This window comes from Falco biarmicus, chromosome 3 (genome assembly GCF_023638135.1).
Source record: "Falco biarmicus isolate bFalBia1 chromosome 3, bFalBia1.pri, whole genome shotgun sequence".
Classification (NCBI taxonomy): Eukaryota; Metazoa; Chordata; class Aves; order Falconiformes; family Falconidae; genus Falco; species Falco biarmicus.
The window spans coordinates 29,797,400-29,817,391 of NC_079290.1; the positions used below are offsets into that span (position 1 = coordinate 29,797,400).

Genomic DNA, 19,992 nt, shown 5'->3' on the forward strand with positions numbered 1-19,992 from the left:
CCCACAATGCCCAGGCAGGCACCAGCCGAACTTGCACTCGCTGCTCATCCCTGCACCAGCCTGGGGCGTCTGTCCTAGACTGGACACCACCCTGGGATCTATCACAACTGTTCTTTGCCTGAAACGGAGAAGAACCTCACGTCGTAGCCACGTTCATAGCTAGTGCTCGCGTGTTCAGCAAGCTAATGATGGTTTCCAGAGCCCACGGGGGTGCACGGCGACTCCAGCACAGCGGAGGCCAGAGCTGCTCTCGGGGGGCCAAGGCCATCGCACAGCCAGGTGGGTGAAGCACCACTGCCCCTGCCAAACCCAGGAGCTTTACTGAGGGCACCCAAAGCTGAACCCGCTAACGCAGGCAGCCTCAGTTCCCAGAGTTATTCCTAAGGTCAGTGGCACATTTACTGCTTGAAATCCAGGTGCTGGCTCAGTGTGGGGCAGTATCTCATGGGGACAGGTTGTTTATGGCCGCCGGGCAGCAGCAGGGCCTGGCAGACACCCTCGGGCCTGGCGCAAGGAGGGCGCCGCTGCTCCGCAGGGCACCGGGGTGCTCAGCACTCGCAGCAGGGAAGCGCGGAGCCACACCAGCACCGGCGTATACGGGCCCAGCGGCCTGTGGTGCCAGAGGGATTTATTTTCCCCACACCGCGGCCCTCCACATCGGCCCTGTGGCAGAAGTGACAGGCCCCACAGGGCGCGGGAGGCTCAGGCGGGCTTCCTTGATCAGGGCCTGAAGTCTCCCGCAGGGCTGCGGCAGGTAAAAGAGCGCGGAGGCCGCCGCGTGCCGCCCGGTGTGGGAGGGCCGCGGGGCTGGGGAGGAGGACGCCGGCGCGCGCCGAGGCAGGCCCCGCCCGCGGAGCGCCGCTGAGGCGCTGGCCCCGCCCCCGGCCGGCCCGGCCGCGCGTGGTTTGGCGCAGGCGCACTAGCAGCTGGAGGGAGGGGCCGGGGCGGCCACGCGCGGCTCTCGCGAGAGCTACCGCGCGGGGATCCGCGATGCGTTGTGGGAGCTCGGCCCTTTCTGGCTGCCCGGCCATCTTGGCGGCGCGTCTCCGGTGAGTGGGGCTGGGCCGGGGCGGCGCGGGCGGGCGCGGGGGGCCGCCGCCGGGTGTTCACCCCTCCCGCCGTTCCTCCTCTGTTCCAGGAACCGCCCGACCCGGCGCGAGGCAGCAACATGGTGGCCGCCAAGAAGACGGTGAGTGGGAGCGGGCCGCGGCGGGCTCACGTGGCGGCGGCCCGGCCTCGGCCGGCGGCTGGCGCGGAGCGGGGCGGTGAGGCGGAGCGGAGCGGCGGAGCGGGCTGGGGTGGGGGGCGGGGCCGGCGCGGGGCCCTGGCCGCAGCTGGAGGCGCCTGTCGCGGCCCTCAGAGCTCGGGCCGTGCCCTGCGGCCTTCTCCCAGCGGCTGCTCTGCCCTCGGCGCCTTGCTGAGTGCCGTGCCGGGCTGCTGGCAGGGCCCCGGGGCGGGCTGGAGGGAGGGGGGAGCCGGCGCGATGGAGCTCGCTCGGCCTTTGCCTTTCCTGCGATGTGCCTGCCTTCTGCTTAGAGCCACTGCCAAGTATGAGTTTCTTGTTAGGTGGCGTGGTGCATCGTCGGAAATGGAGTTACCTGCTGTCGTGAGCACTGCGCGCTCCTGTCGGGGTGTCAGCTCGTGTTGCATGTGTTCGCTTGTTTTTGCTAACCTGTGTAACAGCCTTGGCGTGCCCCCTAGAAAGAGACATACGCTAAACGTGGCGTAGATTTGCAAGGCAGAAGTAGCATTTACTTGGGACTTGCCTAAGTGAGCCTGTCAAGGCCTGTCAGATACATCTGGATGTTACTGATTAACGTGGGTAGCAGCAACGACGTTTTAAGATGTATTTTCATCTTGTAAGATACGTGGTTAAGAGGTATTTTTATGAAATTGGGAAAACATAGCATCAGCAACCCCCCTAGCCAAAAGTTTTCGCATACAGTAGGCTGGCCTTTATTCTGCGTGGCCAGTTATGGGGAAGTTATTAAAAGATTGCTTGTATTTGGGATGTCTTCATTTTATTATGTTCCCCACTATTTTGCAAAATGTAAAGTAACATAAAATAATTCTTTTCCACATCTTTTTTCAGAAAAAGTCCCTAGAGTCCATAAACTCTAGGCTTCAGCTGGTTATGAAAAGTGGTAAATATGTGCTAGGATACAAACAGACTCTGAAAATGATTCGGCAGGGCAAAGCCAAGCTGGTCATCCTAGCCAACAACTGTCCTGCTTTGAGGTAAGCAAATGTATGAAAAAACCAACCATCTTTAAAACTAGGACAGGTTCTTTGTACAAATACACTGTGTACTTCGTGTTATTTGCTGCAGCGAGTTATTAATGCAGAGTACTTTGCTGGCATGTTCCAGAGTGCTATGAAGTAAAAGCATTGGGCTGTTTGGTCTGTAATGATTCCAGGTCTGAATGTGTTGAAATGCTTCCCAGCATTTTTCTAGCTTACTAATTCAAAGAGCTTGCACTAGCAAAGATACTGGAAGCTTTTCATACAGTGATACCATTTGTTGAAAGTATAATGGGGCAGAATTCCTGTGTTTTTCCAAAGTAATATATTGGAAAATAATGTTACATGTAGAAAAACTGGTAGTTGACACTGATTTAAAACATTTGAAGCAGACAAAATTTGCTGTCCAACTAAGTTATAAATTTAGGTTCCTGGCCAGTGAAATTGCTTTTTGGGAACAAAATCTTTACAAATTTCCTGACATTTTTGGGCCCTTTTTGTTATCAAGGGATATTGGCAGATTCAAGAAATGGTAAAAGCATAAAAAATGCATTAAAAAAAAAAAAAAGAGAAATGGCAGGACTGTTAGAGAAGGTAGAATGTTAGTGGGGATCCCAGAAGTGTTTGAAGAGCAGTATTGACCACTAGAATCTCCTGGTGGAAGTCAGAAGAGAAAGGAATATAGATTGACCCTTCTTTTTTTTTTTTTTTTTTTTTTTTTTTTGTTAAAGAAAAATGAAAAATGGTTTCTTTCACGGCTAGTGGCAGCCTGATCTCTCCTCAGCATCTGGCCACCAGGTGTCATGACACATTAATAAAGGTCACCATTTATGCACTTTGATGTAGCTCCTACAACCCTTTGGAAGTCTGGAAGTCCTGAATCCCCTGCTTTGCTGTAGAAATAAGCATGCGTAGGAGCAACCTCAGTGGTTTGCACTCCAGAAGTGCAAACTCGGCATGCTTATGGTTCGGGAACCCTTCTATCCAGAACACAGTAGTGATTTTGTGTAGTAAGGAACAGGTGTGTTTTTCTGGATGGGAGGGAGAACTGTAAGATTTAAGTGTGATTGGAGTTAAAGCTGCTCTTGCTGTATTACAGTCAGTCACGTTAGTACTGTAACACCCTGGTTTTGAATTTCAGAAAATCAGAGATTGAGTACTACGCTATGCTTGCCAAGACTGGTGTCCATCACTATAGCGGCAACAACATTGAGTTGGGCACAGCGTGCGGAAAGTACTACAGAGTGTGCACACTGGCTATTATTGACCCAGGTATGTGTGTCTCACAGTACAGTGACCAAATGGATATGTGTCAGTGGTTCCTCTGTTCAGCTGTGAGTAGCAGCACTGAGCCAGTAACGTGCAGGAGTGATTACACACTTTGTCCTTTTCTGTCAGGTTTAACTTCATTATAGGTGACCAAGATCCTGTTGTTCTTTTGTGAGTTCTGAGTTCTTAGAACCTGGAGTTACTGCTGCATATGTTAGCACTTAGCTCCTTTTACTGCTAAACCCTGTGAGCATGTATTTTTTTCTACCTGTTGGTCTGTAATGAGGTTTCAGTGGCTGGGAAGCAACTTCATGGTACGTGTTTCTGTGCCCATCAGCTAGAATATGAGCCTTGTGCAACATGCTGTTTACGTCAACCTTGTCTGACTGTTCTTAATCTTATGTGAGTTATCCTTCCTGGAATGATAATGTACAAATGTTATGCTTCCTCGAATGATAATGTACAAAAATAACCTATATGCGGATACTAATCCAGTGTTAAATTGTATTAAACATTTTCTTCTTAAACTACACCTGTTTATAATTACTAGGGTTTGGTAGCACTCTTCTGTGCCAGAGAGTTGCTCAAGTTCCTCATCTAGACTGCTAATTAGGTGACTTCTCATTCTCTTTCAAGAATCTTTTAAGAATCAGTCTTTTGTTCTGTTGACCAAAATGCATACACATGGATTTAATGATTTCTGTAATAACTTTCACCTAATGTTTCCCCAAGTCACATCAGTTTGAATTTGCTGTTTCTTCAGAAAATATTACTTAGCTTGCTTTTATTCAAATGCTAGCTGTAAACTTATGTTTTGAAAATTTTACTTTTAACTTTGATTTTGGGTGGGGAAGGAACTGCAAGTCAATCTTTTTGTTCTGTAACATAATGCGAATATTCTCGCTGTCCTGATATTTTCGTGATCAGGGGAGGCTAGACATTCGCTATATTAAAACTACGCATTGTGTCCTCCAGGACTAGATTGTTGCTCTAGTACTGGCTTTGTTAATGCTAGTGACAGATATATAATCACTGTACAAATACTTTGTATGGATTAGCAAAATACAGTTGCAAGTATTTTTTTACTGAGCCATCAAAATTACTTGGCTTTTTTCCTCTTTTTGTATTGCTTTCAATTTCTTTTCTATTTATAGAATCAGTGTGTTGGGGTTTGGTTTTTTGAAAACATCTTTCTGTGGGTCTTCTTGCAACAATATGGGTTTTTTGTTTACTTTACAGGTGACTCTGACATCATTAGAAGCATGCCAGAACAAACCAGTGAGAAGTAAATGCTGTAAAGGTGTTATTTCTACAATAAAACTGGTTACAGATCTGTTTTAAGAAAAATTTGTATTATACCTTTGCTGGTTTTAGGGAACAAACTATATAAATGAAGATTCATTACCACTGCTGTGTTTCCTGTTCTGTTAGAAATAACCTTCACAGGACAAAACTTGCCTGTTTCTTTCCCTAGGAGTTGTGGATCTTGAGAGGTAAGTGGAGGAAGACTTGATCATGGCGAGTATGGTGCCAAATCCCAACAGGCTAGGGCTTCCTTAGTGTCTGGCTTTGAGTGCTAATGCAAAAACAAGGTGTAATGGGAGGTACAGTAGCAAGTTTGGGATGTTGGTGGGGGATCGCAAAGGGTTTACTTCAAAAAAAAAGTTGTGCTGTTTTTCCTAACATGTTGTGTTCTTTTCATGAAGACTATCTACTTTGTGATAAGTCAATCACAAAGTACAAAGGCAGATTATCCCCCTTCTCTTTTTTCTTCCAAGAGAATATAGGGTAGCTGATAGACATGATATATAACATGCTTTCAGTAAGATACCAATTAACTTAAAGTTGATTTTAAATTTGTACTTTTTTTTTTTCTTTTTAGTTTTTTGTAAATGTTATATTGGAGACAGATGAATTGGTATTCTCAGTTGCTGTTGCTGAGGACATTGGTGTCTTACAGATTTGTGCATGTTTTGTGCGAGACCGTGATGCAGGATGGTTCATTATTACTAGTGATTGTTAATTGTGGTGCCAGTGCTTTGCTGACATGCAGTAAAAGAAACGTCTAATGAAAATTAGTACGTGCTGGAATCTTTAGAGAACTGGCATTCTGTTTGCTAAAGAATGCCAAAGCACAAGGTACCTTTTAAAGCTTGCTGTTACATACCTGCGCAGACTTCTTAGCTTATCTGAGGTCACTTAGTCTAGTTTTGCTGCAACTACTTCAGCTTCTGGTATAGAATGGATGAAGTTGTGTATTTCCATTTGGAGATAGTAACAGAGGCAAAGCAATGTGTGCCAAAGCAAAGTCTGAAGTGCTGGTGTCTCTACCTATTAAACTATAGCTGGAGATCAGTTCTAGAGATGGTGTAGATGGTGCTGTTAAATGTTCCACACTAGCTAAAAGCTAGTTGCTGCCAAGGGGAAGGAGTAAAACTTGAAGGCCCTTCAGCTGGCCAGAATGACTGGAAGCAATTTGGTGGTTTTGTTTGTGTCTTGGTGTTTGACAAACAGGTGTGCAGCTAGTTGTATTGCCCAATGGATGTGTCCATAATTTAAGTACTAGTTGCATTCAGGAAAGTTAGAGAAGCACTGAATGCAGACCAAGTAGGGAGAAGTTACGTGGTCTGGATGTGGTAAGAGAAGTACTTGAAATTTGGATTGCAATACCCTGGTAATCCAAGAGACTTCCCTCTTGTTCTGTTTTTATATATGTATGTATATATAGAAATATGCATATCCACACAGATAGGGTGCTAAAAATACTAGCAGAGTGAGTGGAAAAGGGAAATACAGAAAAGCAAGCCAAGTAAATTCATACCCTAAAAGTACTTCAAAACATGGAAGTTTCACTTCAAAAAATAACAGTATTTTATTATTTTGCATAGCTTATTTTAGTTGTTTAGTTCTGCTTAATTAGAATTTTTGCTAGTTACTAAGTTGTTTATATATATAAAATTTTCAACATTTCTTATCTGCAATCAATGCAAGACAGAAGACATAGTATATAGATGCACGGATCCAAAATATTCTTTTCAACTTCAGACACAAGATTTTGTTACTTTACTTTGAAACAGTTTAAGAAAATAGCTCTGACAAGATTGTATGTATAAATATACAGTGTAGTATACACTTTTAAGTTTTGATCAGTATTTTAGCCTGTTTTCCAAGTCTTCCATTCTCTTCGTCATTTCTTCCAGTAGACAAAAGTTGAGGAAAGAGAGCTACTGATGGGATGCATTACACAAAAGTGTCAGCTGCCTGATCGCTTTGGTCTATAAGCTTGCTCTTGTTTCTCCTTTTTGTTACCCTCTTCGACTCCCAGTAGCTTCTGATACAATACTCCCCTGTGTTTTCTTCTGCTTTGATCAGCTGGGTTGAGAAAGCTGTGTGAAGCCCCATTCATTAACAAGCATACCTGGACACAGAGTTCAGGCTGCAGCTTATTAAAAAGGCAGGTGGTTCTGAAAACTGGCCATTTTCTTCTGTTACTGCAGTAAAAATGTCTGCTGCTGATGTTGCATACCTGCCCTATGGTGGTATAGCATTAGGGTAGTGTTACTACAAAACCAGCAGTTTCTGGAGAGATGTGGAGTAGAGCACAACAAGCTCTATCTATGGCTGGCTCTGCTGAAAGTGAGAAGGTGTAGCAATGCAAAGCGGTGTGCAACGCTTTCCTGATAAACACCTGCAGCTGACAGGAATGCTCTGTCTGCCGCAGGAGGAGGCTGGCTAAGCTCGCTCTCCCAAGAGCTGTGGCAAGGCTGGAGCTCGGGGAAGCTGAGGAAGAGGGGACCTAGCATCAAGAGAGAACTGCAGGCACTGAGGCCCACCTTAAAAAGGCTTAAGTTGCTGCACTCCACTCGTCTTTTCTAGTAATCCTGGTTTCAACACTTTAAGGTCTTACAAGGGAAAGCGGAGAATTTGGCATCTGAAAGTGGGATCGTTGACAAGGAGCTGTTAGAAATTGGTTAGGGTAGACGGGCAAATTGAATTCAGCTTCTTGGGTTTGGCTGGAACAGCTATGCACCATCGCCCCCCTGCCCCCTTGCACTGACAGGGGGCGCACCTATCCTCTTGCTAGTAAGGAGCAAGAGTGGTAGTGCTGCTGCTTCTGTGGGGACTAGCCTGCCCCTTACATCAGGTTTATGTTGGTAATTCAGCTGTCTGTCATGCAGAAGGGGTTACTGTATACGTGCTAGCATCATTTGAGCCACCTCCTGTGTAACTTCAGAGCCTCTTAAATGTATACAGAGGCAAAGTTCAAGCAGTAGAAACTGTATTCATCTACAGATTGAGAAAGTTAAATGTAATTGGATACAAATTAACAGTTTGGACTGGTCCCTCTTAAGTTTATGGTCTGTAACGAGCTAGTTTTGTAGCCAGTTCTCCGTCCTCCCCCCATATCCCTGGGATGGGGACTTGCCAGCAGTCTTCTGCAGTTATCAAGAACTAGTATATTATTCAGTATCTGAGTTGCTCTTCAGATGAGGCAGAGAAATGAGGTTTGTAATGGAGAAGAAACTGGATAGTTTCTGTTCAAAGCAGTGGTCGTATAGTGCTCTGAGGGAGTGTTTGGCACTTCCTATTAAAATGTATAGGTCTCTGGCTCAGTGTCGGCAGCTTTTCCATCACCTTGAGTCCTTCTTGGACTCTGAAAATCACAGGGTTGCCTGCTCAAATTGTAAAGCAGAACTTCACTAAGCTGTGTTTTCTTTTAAGTTCAGAGTTCCTCATAGCCCAGCTGCAGAAGGTCACTGTGAAGAGGCTAAGGCTTCTGCTGAAGGTGGAAGGAGTGGTCTCCTTTCTTACCAGCATCTGGGTTGGAACTGCATGTTTGGCTGATGTTCTTTAAGGAGATGGGAAATGACCTAGAGATTTTTCTCTGAACTCATTTTGGAGACTTAGGGGAGGTCCCTTCAGAGAGGTAAAAGTTAAGCATTTGAAGGACCTAGCAATAAACTTACGCGATGGCTTTCTCCCTCTTTATAAAGTAATTCTACTTTGCATGGAACAATTTAGTTAATCAGGTGATCAGAACGTAATTCCTTAAACTACCTGCTGAAGGATTCACTTGGGAAGTTGAGAATGAGGCTGGCTGCTGCAGTTACACAAAATAGCTGGAGGTGAAGTCTGAACTGGTAGGCAGTATTTTGCGTCAGGTTAACAGAGCCCTCTGTGGTCTTGCCTGCTGTCGTGACCACTGAGGGCTCTGCTAGCCTGACTGGACAGACCATAAACTCCTCAGGTTCCTCAGTCTGAAGCTGTTGGTATCTAGGAAGCACACAGTTATGAGCTGTTGGTATCGCTGCACTCTTCTCGGCAGAAAATAGGTGCATATTGATCTTGCACACAGAAAACTTAAATAGAAGATGTGATGTCTTTTTACTGTTCGATTAGGCAGAAGCAGCTTTCGTCAAGCAAACATGGAATATGCTGCATAAGTACTGCATGATGCAAAATAGTGCAGAAAGTTGTATTGCCAATTTGCTGCTGTTTCCTGAGATGTCTGGTTACAGGTAGTGTAAAGGCTGCTATACTAAACTCCTTTGAAAAGACTGGAGGACTTGTATATGGGAGAAAAAGCTATTGATCTGCACTTAGTTAATTTTCCTCTGCATTTTTTTTATGCAAAATTAATCAGACCTCAGTCCTCTGAATTCGTCTTGATTTGGAGTATTGTTTTAGATGACTCGCTACATCTGGTGCTTCAGCAAGCAGTTCAGAAGGGAACCATCTCCTGTATTCTGACTCTGTAGGCAGTAGCTGCTATTGCAATACCATCTGAAGAAATAACCCCAAGCAAAGAGTATTACTTGAATTTGGCCAGTCATTTCTTTGCTGTCCTTGGAGGTGTTTGCTGTTAGGGATTATTAAAAGTTAAGATCCTTATTGATACTTTTGTTCCTTCTGTGATCTTTTAAGGCAGATCTCAAGCCTTAAAAGCCTTGCTACTTAAGAGATTAATGTTGTCTATTAAGTAGTTTAGGTTTTGGTGACAGTGGATTGATTTGAGCTATGGAGACAGCTTAGACTTGATGCATTCCAATTATAGTTTCTTTTACCCTGCCCCCCTTGTCTTAAATGTTGGAAACAATTCTGAAAGGATATATCGCTGGGTGAGTTTTCGTACTTCATTAGTTGCATAGTTCTGGAATGTCACAAGGTTTTCACATTTGCACTGGTCTTTGTCTTTTGAAGTTTTTGCTGAAAAAGAGAAACAGTTAAGTACAGGCTAAATAAATTGAATGCTGAATAAATTGAATGGGATGGGGGAGGAAATGACAAGGACTTATAAATGCAGAGCAGGTTTAATACAGCTTCCTGTTCTCAAAACAGGTCAACATCCAAAGGAATGCTCTGGGGCAGATGTTGTAAATACTGAAAAGTAGCGCACAACACTTGGGTCTGTATATTCAAAGAGCAGTCTGGATTATTCTAAGAGGTAACCCGATTACCTGTTGTTCTTGTTGAGTGAGTGTGACTGTCTTCAAAAAGATACTTGTGGTGTATTGCAAGATTGGGACAGGCAATGACATCTGTGATGGCTATTGTGGTTGATTCAGGTCCTGCAGGAAACCCCCCAAAAGTCTAAAAATCAAACCCACTTCACTTAATTATACAGTATTTTTTTCTACTCACATGCACTGAGTTCTCCTTAATTACCGAGTAATCTCACTGATTGCAGTGAGGATCATTCATGGAGAGGACTAGAGATACAAAGATACGAAGGAACCAAGCTGTTAGGCTGTATTTACTGTATATATAATTTAAGTTGTGGGTTGCAGAACTGAAAGGGAGTTGTGAAGGTTCCTGTGAGAAACAGAAGTGATTGAAAGCTGAACATGCTTTAAAATATCAAGCACAGTGTTGAAATACAAGTTTCCCCAAGAAGTAATTCATTTGGATGGTATAAGAAGCATGCAGCCATGCATTTGTTACAGTGAATCTCACATGTTTTGTACGAAGCAGATTTGAATTGCAGAAAGGAGGTTGGCTTGGAAGGGGGGGGTAGGGAGGGGAATGGGACGAACAGTTCTCCCATGGGTGAATTGTTAGGGTTCTTTACAGAAGGCAGCATGAAGAGGCAACTTAGTAACGACTGGGAAGACAGCAGGACGCTTGAGTTAAAACAGCCAACCTGAAGGTTGTGGACCCATCTTAGGAAGCCTCCCAGATAACAGATCCTGCTGGTGAGCTGAGTCTTTCAAGGCTGGTAGAAAGAAATTGCCAAAGGAAGTAAGATCACAAAAGGAGCAATAAAAATGTTCACATTTCCTAGAAATGGAGATGTTTCTTACCAGTAACTTGGTTTTTCTCTCTCATAACACATAGAGAATGCCTCATACATGTGCAGTTTAGAAGAGGTCCACTGTTGGTGGAAACTCGAGGACTTGCTCTTTAACTCAGACTATCAGAGGAGCTCTATAAAACCAGAAGTGCTTTACAAATAGAGAAATAGTGAAGCAATCTGAAGTGATGGCAACCTATTTTGTGTCCTTTAATGAAAATTCTTGCACCTTTCATTGTCACCCATCAGTCCTTTGCAGCGAACTGAATAAGAACTTGGAGAAGGAAGAGATTTCTTATGCTCTTTCAGTTTTCCCCTTTATAATGGGAAACATCGATAGGAAGTTGGGAGTGGTTAGGTGGGATGGATGCAGTAAAGTTTGTTTGATGCACTACAGTTATAAGCAAAAATACAAGTTCCTAATTAATGAGGCACAGCCTTTAAACTGCAGGAGTCTATTTCATACTCCACATACACATCTTTTTAGTCAAAGGGTGTCTGGAGAGAAATGGAATTTTCCTTTATATGTAGGTACAACCAGCTCGAGTCATTCTGTGCACTACCCTTTGTTGCCGCAAGAGGGTAATGTAGAGGCAGCTCTGGTTCGAATGGGTTCTTTTCTGGAAAATAAATGCTTCACCTTCAATTAACTGTGGAGCCCTTAATGGCCCCCGTGAGCCGAAGAATATACATTGAACAACGGCTCGACGTGGTCAACTATGCCAGGGGAGTGGGTAGAGCATCTTGGGAATCCCTGCAAGTATACCCGGAGTTCCTTCACTGAAAGTGAATGTGTGAGGGTAAAAGGCGATTGTGTGAACTCTCCTGGTACAGCACGAAGATGGAAGATGCTTCTGGGCCCCACAGGTTTGTTACAGCTATTGGGATCTCTGTTGGTGTAGTGAATTTTGATGGGTGCACAATAGCATGCAGCTTTGCCAGGTTACACTGGGAAGGAAGTGAGACCCTCTGGGTGGAGTCTGGAATGACTGAGCATGAGGAACAGGAGATGAACAGAGATGAGTGGTATGAGGAGCAAGACCAGAGTTCAGTGGACAGAACAAAATTTAAATCAAAAAGTGTGGGAGAACAAGCTGGTGGAAGGAACACAGATTTTGGAGAAGAGTTCAGGGCAGAGAGGTATGGGATGGGATTACAAGGTAAGGAATGAAATAGACTGGGTGAGGAGTCTAGCAGAATGATGAACTGGGAACAAGGATGGTGAGGTTTCCAGTAGGAGTGGAGAAGCAGGTAAGGTGAACCTTGAGTATTTGACCTTGGGTAATGACTTGCTCTAGGAAGTTGTTCGAGGGCTATAGGCTAATGAGGTGGCTGTCTTGGAATTGCAAAGGAGCTGACCTGAAAAGTTAGAGCTTTGGATGCTGGGCTGGTATAGACAAGTAATTAGGATTCAGATGTAAGGGACAGGGAAGAAACTGATAGATGTGTGGCAGAAGGTTTCCAGTTTGGGACAGAAATTGGGCTCCTCTTCAGGCTTTAGGAACTGCTTGGGGCCCAAAGATTTCTGATCTCATCACCTCTAAAGTTGTGAATCAGACAAGGAGCGAGGAGGCTGCTAATCCCGAGTCTCTTGGTAAAGTCAGTGCAGTGAACATTACTCAAATTTGTTGGGGAACAATGCTAAATTTGGGTGTTTGTTTTTAGTATTCTGTTTTGTGACAAAACCAAGTATTTTGTTAGGAAAAGCCTGTGAGAGTGTCTTCCAAAAAGTCTATTTTCAAAAGCAGTGGCTAGTTGCAGCAGCGATAACAATCCACAGTTTGGAAGGAGAACAGAATGTTAACCAGCAGGCTGCTGAGTACTGTCATCTGATGAGGGTCTTGTGACAAAAATAGTATGTGACCGTGTAATTAAAGGCTCCCATAATGCACATGCTCAGAACAGCGGTGAAGAAGTAAACGTGAGTGCATATTCTGTATGCCTCAAGTTCTCAGCTAAGGACCAAGGCTGGAGTAAAAAGATTACTGCTGTTGCAAAGGAGGAGAAAAAAATTAGGTTGTAAACTAAACTAAAAAAACCCAAAAACACCCAACCCTGAACTTCGAGCTGGTGTAACAGGCTTGGAGGCAGAATTTCTGGTGGAGTGAGTTGATGAGTAACAGGTAGTCCTGGAGTGTCCAGAAAAACAAGGCTGGGTTGGGCCTCAGTTCACAGGTGTGAGGCATTACCTGTTGGTGAGAGAGGACAGAATCCGAGAGGCACCAGTTCTGCCCAGTTACTAGAGGTGTAGTCTAGAAACTGCCACAAAGGGGCAGGATTTATTTATTTTCTTATGGTGAGTAATATAGTTTAAAAAAAAAGAATCGTGGTTGCTAAGCACTGCTGTGGGTACTTGGAGGATGCATTTCCATCACTGAGCTCTGGGGCTTGCTAATGAGCAAGGATTATTATACTGGTTGCCAGATAGTTTTGGCTTTGGCGTCTCCCCAGGCTTTTAAGATGACGTGCTGTCATCAGCAGATTATCTGCCTAATAAGAAGGTTCATTGAACAGACTTGGTTTCATGTGATCATAGTAGTTCATATTTCAGAAAGATGGAACTAGAACTTAGAACTAGGAGAAACACAAAAGAATATACAAGCTAGGAAACATTATCAGATTCTTCTTTTTCAGATTCTTCCTTGACATCTGCATGAGGAAGAAATGCACTGCTGCTTGCCAGCCAATTTGACATAGTAATATTAAAGAAAATAAAAGCTGTTTGCATTTAACTCAGACAGCCAAAAAAAAGCTAGTGAAAATTAAATAATCTTGCACAATTCTAGTGCTATGACTAGTATTATTCACAGTGATGTTTCTGAATTTTGCTTTGGTACTAATTTTAATTTGCAAAATAATAGAGTGTCCTGGGAATGTGCGAGTGGGAGAGACGCTGTCCTCTAGCTGAACAGCTTTCATCCCAGCTCACATTTCCCCTTCCCCTTCCAAAACTTCAGCTGGGAATGTTTATAGAGAGGCTGTTTGTGCCAGAGTGAGGAAGGGTTCTTCTGGAACAAGCCTTCCACATTTGCGGCGCACAGCTTGGGAGCTTATTTGTAACTGAAATCTACTCTTTGTAGCTGTGAATGTATGCTCAATGAACTATTTTTAGTCTTCTATAAATATGCACAACAGCTCTTGATAATGTTTTGCTGTGGTTTAGGCTTTTGCCACTGGTCATAATGAGAATAAAAAATTGCTCTTAAGACATTACAAATCCCTGATTATTCTCCCACATTCTTAATGAAGTAGATCATGCTTCTTTGGGGTGGGGTTCCGTGCATGGCTGACTTAACTGTAGAAAAAGAAAGGGGAGGAAGCAGTTGACTTTTCTGGGCACAGAAGTGTACATTTTATGCAACCTTTATGAAAATAAAGACAATTATTATATACCTTTACCTGGTGATAGATTAAGAGCGTGTATTCCTAACATATTAAAGGGTAGAAAAATTACTGTGACTTATGCCTTGCAATGTTGTGCCACCAATAATCTATGAGCTATGCTGTGACTCTAGCTGTCCATTTAGGCCTGCAAAAAACCTGTAAGTGTTCATCCCTCTCGTCTCAATGAAAGGGGAATACTGTTACCTTCACAGATTTGGACTCTCAGCTCTTCACTTATGTCCTCCATAGCTGTGAAATCCTCAGCATAGAAGAGATGTTTATATGATGGCTCAGAAGCAATTTCCAGCAGTTCTTCCTCAATTGCTTTTCCTATTCCAATGGCATAGATGATTATACCTAGACCCAAAAGAAATTGCACATAATTTTTACACATCAGCAGTTCTAAACTCTTGTTCCTCCACGAAAGGAAAATATGAGCATTAGTCATTTTAGAGAAATGGAAAGTACAAGAAATGTATATGCTGTGTAACTTAATTGGTTTAAAACAGGCTTAATATGCTTTAGTTAAAAGAGATGTGTAGAACCTCAACTGCTTTGCTGTAATTCAACAGGTAGTTTTTAAGTTACAGACATGACAATTGCCTGGCTACTACTGATAGTAAATGAACTCAGGAAGAGTACTGCAAAACATCCAAGAGAATCATACAAGTCAGCCTCACAGCTCCACTGAAAGTTCCTGGTTTGTATGTGTCTCTGTGTGGTATGTGGTGTAAAGCTAATGACTGGGCTGACTGGAAGACCTGTTATGTATTAGGGAATGTGGCAAAGTCCTGAAAGAGGGCAGTAACTTTTTTAGAAAAACATACTTAGTGTTTCATCCAGTTACTCAGAGTGCATTGAAACTAGATTCTTGCACCCTAAGGGACACTAGTGGGCTGGGAGGCACTGCAAAGGGTAAGAAGAGAAGGAAAGGGATTTCTGGGACTAGGAGAAAAACAGCCTTACACCAGGGGTGCTCACAACGAGCATTTGCCCCAGCAGAAGCAGTAGGGACAAAGTAAATGAGGATTTATAGTTTTCCTCAAGCTGAAAGCAGAGGAGGAAGTGGCTCACAGCATTCTCACCTGACAGATTTTAAACAAGCAATGAATACAAAAGTGATCTTCAATATCCCCTTTTTCAGCAGTTATGGTTTTATTCTTGTGAACATGTCTTAGAATCATAAAATCATTTTGGTTGGAAAAGACCTTTGAGATCAAGTCCAACCATTAACCCAGCACTGCCAAGTCCACCACTAAACCATGTCCCTAACTACCACATCTACGTGTCTTTTAAATACCTCCAGGGATGGTGATTTCACCACCTCCCTGGGGAGCCTGTTCCAATACTTCACCACCCTTTCAGTGAACATTTTTTTCCCAATATCCAATCTAAACCTTCCCTGATAAGATGAGGCTGTTTCCTTTCGTCCTGTCTCTAGTTATTTGGGAGAGGACACCTACCTCCACCTGCCTACAACCTCCTTTCAGGTAGTTGTAGAGAGCAATAAAGGTCCCCCCTGAGTCCTCCAGACTAAACCACCCCAGGTCCCTCAGCCGCTCCTCACAAGACCTGTGCTCCAGACCCTTCACCAGCCCTGTTGCCCTTCTCTGGACACGCTCCAGCACCTCAACGTCCCTCTTGAAATGAGGGGCCCAAAACTGGTATTCGACGTGCAGCCTCACCAGTACAGGGAGGGGTGATCACTTCCCTTGTCCTGCTGGCCACACTGATATGATCTGATATAACATTTCTCTTTACATTAGTTCTGGCTTAGAAAGTGTCCACAACTAGTACTGAATTTGTGATTCAGGATGCAACTATTAGCTTCACAGTATTTCAAGCTCTTTTTTATAAGACTCAAGAGCAGAAGCTGCCTTTTCAGCTGGTTGGTTTCACATTAAAACTTGGGGTGAAGTGGTTTGATATTTCTTTGTTATCACAGGGTAATAACAGCTACACACTCACTGAATTGGAACTTTAACATTTTTGCTGAAGAATCATGGGCTGATAACATCATAAAATACACATTTTACAACTCTAACATTTAATGTAAGCATCTCCTTGCTTTTTGTCTTGAATCTGCCTATCATCGAGCATTAGCCAGGAAAGTAAAACACCAGAAGCTGATTCAATTTAATGAATGGACCAGTCATGCTGAGGTTTGTTGCTTTTTAAATACTTGGAGATATCTGTGATAAAGCATTCAAGGCCAATTTCATGTTCAGCATTACTACATTGCCTACGCTGCAATTACACAGGGGATGGATTTGGCTTTAGCATTACAAATATCAGTGTAAGCAGTCTGGAGCTGAGGTTTCATTCAGCAAGTAAGCAAGGTTGGCTTGTACTTCTTTCCTTCTTCAGTCCTGTAAATCCTCCACGTACTTTCCCAGATCTCACTAGTTAGCCTGTAAATATTTGTGTTTGTTTTAAATATTTTAAAGTACACTTTGTTTCTATTTCACTGTGATGGCACCCTTGTTAGCACGTGCTCTTATTGGATTCTTGGACATTTTTCCCTTTTCTCCTTAGAGGTATTAGTCCTGACCAATGCTCTACTAATCATGTATCAAGTTATGATTGATAACATCAAGTCAATAAAACAAGAACAGAAAAATAGATGTGCAGCATCATCTAAAGTCTGGCTACTTTCTCTGTGTTGTGGGCCATCATCCATGGTTCTTAAAGCAGTTTCTTAGAAATTGTTGTACAAAGAAAAAAAGGATCCTTTATTTTCTTGAAAAGTTTTGCAAATTTTCATTTGACTCTGCTAAACTGCTGGGAAGTTTCTGATTTGTGATTCAGGTGTCCTAGAGGATGGATTTCAGCCCACATGTATTCTAAATTAAAAACCACCAGTTTTCAGTTACATTTCAGCATATCACCTGATAAGGCACATAGCAACAGAAAGATAGACAGCACTATAGCTCTATCCTTTTGTAAGGAGCACACATCTTCTTTCCAGAATACCATCAGCACAACAGAATTGGTTAAACATATAGTATGTAAGCAAATAAAAATATAACTTAACCAATTATTACCATGGTATTTCCCAGGAGGATAGATTTTTGTATTTTGAAGAGGCAGGTAAAAGTTTTTTTGATTTTCATTGTTAGAATTTTTGATGAAGTGCCCAGTGTTCCCAAATCTCTGTATCAATTGTCTACCCTTAGCGGATATGTTCAGGGCACTGCATGGCATGCCAGGTGGGTAGTACCACTACCTGGTGGTGGAACAGAACCCCAGTGGTGAGACAGCCATCATGGGTCTCGCACTAGGGATGGCATACATGCCTTGTAGCAAAGGTTCTTGTGAACACCAAAGATCTGATGTTCTGCCACAGTGGTCACTGTGCTAGCCAGACTGCTATGGCAAAAACTTTCTTGATTACCAGATAAGTGTAGCACATCCCTGCTATCACTACGTCTTATTTCTAACAATATTTGCCTTTTAGAATAAGTCAAAAACATCTCTGCTTACCATTTCGCTTTGCTCTAGTAGCCCACTCTGAGACTTCATCTTGGGCTCGTCCATCCGTAAACACAATGGAGATTCGAGGGACATTCGCTGAAAATGGTCTTGCTCCCTCTGTTTCTGTGAAGCTCCTCTCAAACATTTGTTTCAGAGCCAGTCCTGTCATGGAACCTCGTCCCATGTATTTCATTTGCGATACAGCTTTCTTCATATCTTTGGCTGAGCTGAACTGCTTTAATGTAAACTCAGTGCGAACTTCAGTGGAATACTGAAGCAAACCAACTCGAGCAGCTTTGGGTGAAATCTCAAGTGAATCCAAGACTCCCGAGACAAATTGTTTTACAATTTCAAAATTATCCTCCCCGAGACTTTTTGATCCATCGATCACAAACACCAGGTCAAGTGGGCCTTCACTGCATCCTGTGAAATAAGCAGCAGAGTGTTCAGACCATGAAAATCTCCACAAAGCTGAAAAAGGGATCTAGATACCCAGGGACTGCATAAACTCAGAGATCATCTGAAGTACCTTGTTCCTGGCTTATCCAGCTTTGCCAGCGTGCCCGAAGATGTTGTGTACAGTCTATACCAAAACCTAAGAGTGTGCCTATGACTAAGAATTTAACAAAAATACAATCACAGCAAATACTTAAGAGACATACTGCTTTGCAGTATACTACAACACTTGACAGTAACAATCAGAAAATTTTAAGAATGACTGTTAAGTGGAGTGAAGAACACAGCTAGGATACAGAGACAGAGCTGCCATCATTTTCTTACAGGGATAGGCCAGTATGCCAACTTCAGATTTGTGTAGATGACCAGCACTGAAAGACATGGAAGAGAATTGCTGGAGCTGCATCTGTGTTGCAGAAGTAGCAAAAAGGTGAAAGTGGTACAAAGAAATGAGTCAGTGAAGCCACATTTGTATAGAAGGTGAAAAACTAGGAGTCATATTTAGTGGCAGGGAACAGTGAAACAAAAGCCAAGAGCTTGAGGTAGGTTCAAGTCTGGGGGCAAAATTCAGAAAATTCATGGGTTTTTTGGTAGCACAAACCAACCTGTAGTGGCAGAAAAACAGCTAAAAAAACGCAGGTGAAAGAGTTAAATGCTAGAAACGTGGCTAGCTGCTAAACATGGATCAGGATTGTTTAGATAAGGTTTTCGTGCTTGTAACTTAACAGTCTTGTAATTAGGCAGCTTAAATATTGCTGAAATAAACCTTTTCTGATTTACCCATTAAAGCTGGGAGTTTGTCAGGAGACTGACAGATTTGGAGTTCACATACTTTTGGCAAGTGTACACTCAGAAATCAAAGCAGTTTGTAGGCACTATGTACCCATAACAAGGTTAGGAAATTTAGGGAGAATGTCTTTGAAGCTGCAGACTGGTTCTGCCATGTGTTTGTTTTTTGTTGTTGGGTTTTTTTTTATTATTCTGGAGAGGAATTTCCTCCAGCAGGCATAGACTAGTGTGCTTAGTGCAAGGGGCTGGCTGCAGAGATGCTCAGATCCTATTTGATCAATGTAACTTCCAGGAAGATTTTACCATACTAAGGAATATAAGATTTTCATCAGTCTGGATCAAATTAACTTTGACTTCCGTGCACCTCAAGAATGCTGTAAGCACTATGCAAGAGAGAATTGTGCAGCAGAAATTTCTTTGACTGCAGAAACTACTGAATATACCTGTTACCAATTCAGTGTAGGAATAAGAAACTTGCAGCTTTAGAGCTTGGATCTTTCTTCTTAGATAATAACTCTATTTAAAAACTGCTGTCCAATAATTCCTTTCTGCAGTCATCTGAGGAAAAGGTGTGCCAGATGTACTAAGGTCATGGAAATGCAATGAATATGAGTATCAGAACGACCTCAGTGTCATTGCGTAAGTCAAGACAGGGCAGCAGTTCATGATGAATGGTGTTAGGATTGAGATAAGCCATGAACGTGTTACTGTTCTTTTGGTAATGATAGTGTCCCCAACTAAGACACCCATTTTTACAGAATAAATGTTTTTCTGGAGTTCCTGTAGAAGAATTTCTGCTTCAAGTAAGAATTGGTGATGAGATAAACGCTTGTCATACTCTGAGCATGTCATGTTGGAAAATGAGCAAATCGACCTAATAGTACTTTAAAATGGAGTATATAGAGATAAAAGCTCCACAGTGCATGAATGTGATTAAAGTGCACATTCCTTGATAATAAGATTTCACTTTGGCTTTTTTCCTGATGTTTGGAAAGAATTATTATGCACTTGATGCTATACCAAAACAACTGTTGCAATTTGTTAGTTTTTTGCTTACAAGAGCATTAAGTTAATTGTTCAAGACATTT

General features: G+C 42.9%; 2 protein-coding genes, 1 long non-coding RNA gene and 1 other non-coding gene across 9 annotated transcripts in view; 3 read left to right on the forward strand and 1 right to left on the reverse strand.

The window, feature by feature from the left end:
- The first annotated feature begins 922 nt into the window (after nucleotides 1–922).
- Nucleotides 923–4,917, forward strand: RPL30 (ribosomal protein L30). Its single transcript, XM_056331734.1, has 5 exons — nucleotides 923–1,049; nucleotides 1,139–1,189; nucleotides 2,093–2,238; nucleotides 3,383–3,513; nucleotides 4,750–4,917. The coding sequence occupies exons 2-5, from the start codon at nucleotides 1,169–1,171 to the stop codon at nucleotides 4,797–4,799; spliced, it is 348 nt and encodes a 115-aa protein (XP_056187709.1). The 5' UTR covers nucleotides 923–1,049; nucleotides 1,139–1,168; the 3' UTR covers nucleotides 4,800–4,917.
- Nucleotides 4,399–4,533, forward strand: LOC130147118 (small nucleolar RNA SNORA72). Its single transcript, XR_008821140.1, has one exon. It is a non-coding gene; the product is annotated as a small nucleolar RNA SNORA72 (small nucleolar RNA).
- Nucleotides 4,918–6,357: 1,440 nt separating the features above from the next.
- The window catches only part of MATN2 (matrilin 2), a 76,102-nt gene continuing 62,467 nt past the window's right edge, over nucleotides 6,358–19,992 (reverse strand). For 3 of the 6 annotated variants that reach the window (XM_056331729.1, XM_056331732.1, XM_056331727.1), the window contains 6 exons: nucleotides 17,669–18,082; nucleotides 14,390–14,542; nucleotides 10,652–10,723; nucleotides 9,969–10,079; nucleotides 9,622–9,717; nucleotides 6,358–6,709 (listed from right to left, as the gene is read on the reverse strand). In XM_056331729.1, coding sequence (XP_056187704.1) covers nucleotides 6,657–6,709; nucleotides 9,622–9,717; nucleotides 9,969–10,079; nucleotides 10,652–10,723; nucleotides 14,390–14,542; nucleotides 17,669–18,082 — 899 coding nt within the window. In that variant the 3' untranslated portion in view covers nucleotides 6,358–6,656. Of the gene's footprint in view, nucleotides 6,710–9,621; nucleotides 9,719–9,968; nucleotides 10,080–10,651; nucleotides 10,724–14,389; nucleotides 14,543–17,668; nucleotides 18,083–19,992 lie in introns of all 6 variants that reach the window. The other 3 variants (XM_056331730.1, XM_056331731.1, XM_056331733.1) reach the window with 3 other exon arrangements.
- Nucleotides 9,716–14,381, forward strand: LOC130146059 (uncharacterized). Its single transcript, XR_008820750.1, has 3 exons — nucleotides 9,716–9,955; nucleotides 11,333–11,668; nucleotides 13,436–14,381. It is a non-coding gene; the product is annotated as an uncharacterized LOC130146059 (long non-coding RNA).

Coding starts and splice junctions, on each gene's coding strand:
- RPL30 (XM_056331734.1), top strand. CDS start 1,169: ATGGTGGCCGCCAAGAAGACG. Junction 1,190..2,092: donor TGGTGGCCGCCAAGAAGACG/GTGAGTGGGAGC, acceptor ATCTTTTTTCAG/AAAAAGTCCCTAGAGTCCAT. Junction 2,239..3,382: donor AACAACTGTCCTGCTTTGAG/GTAAGCAAATGT, acceptor TTTGAATTTCAG/AAAATCAGAGATTGAGTACT.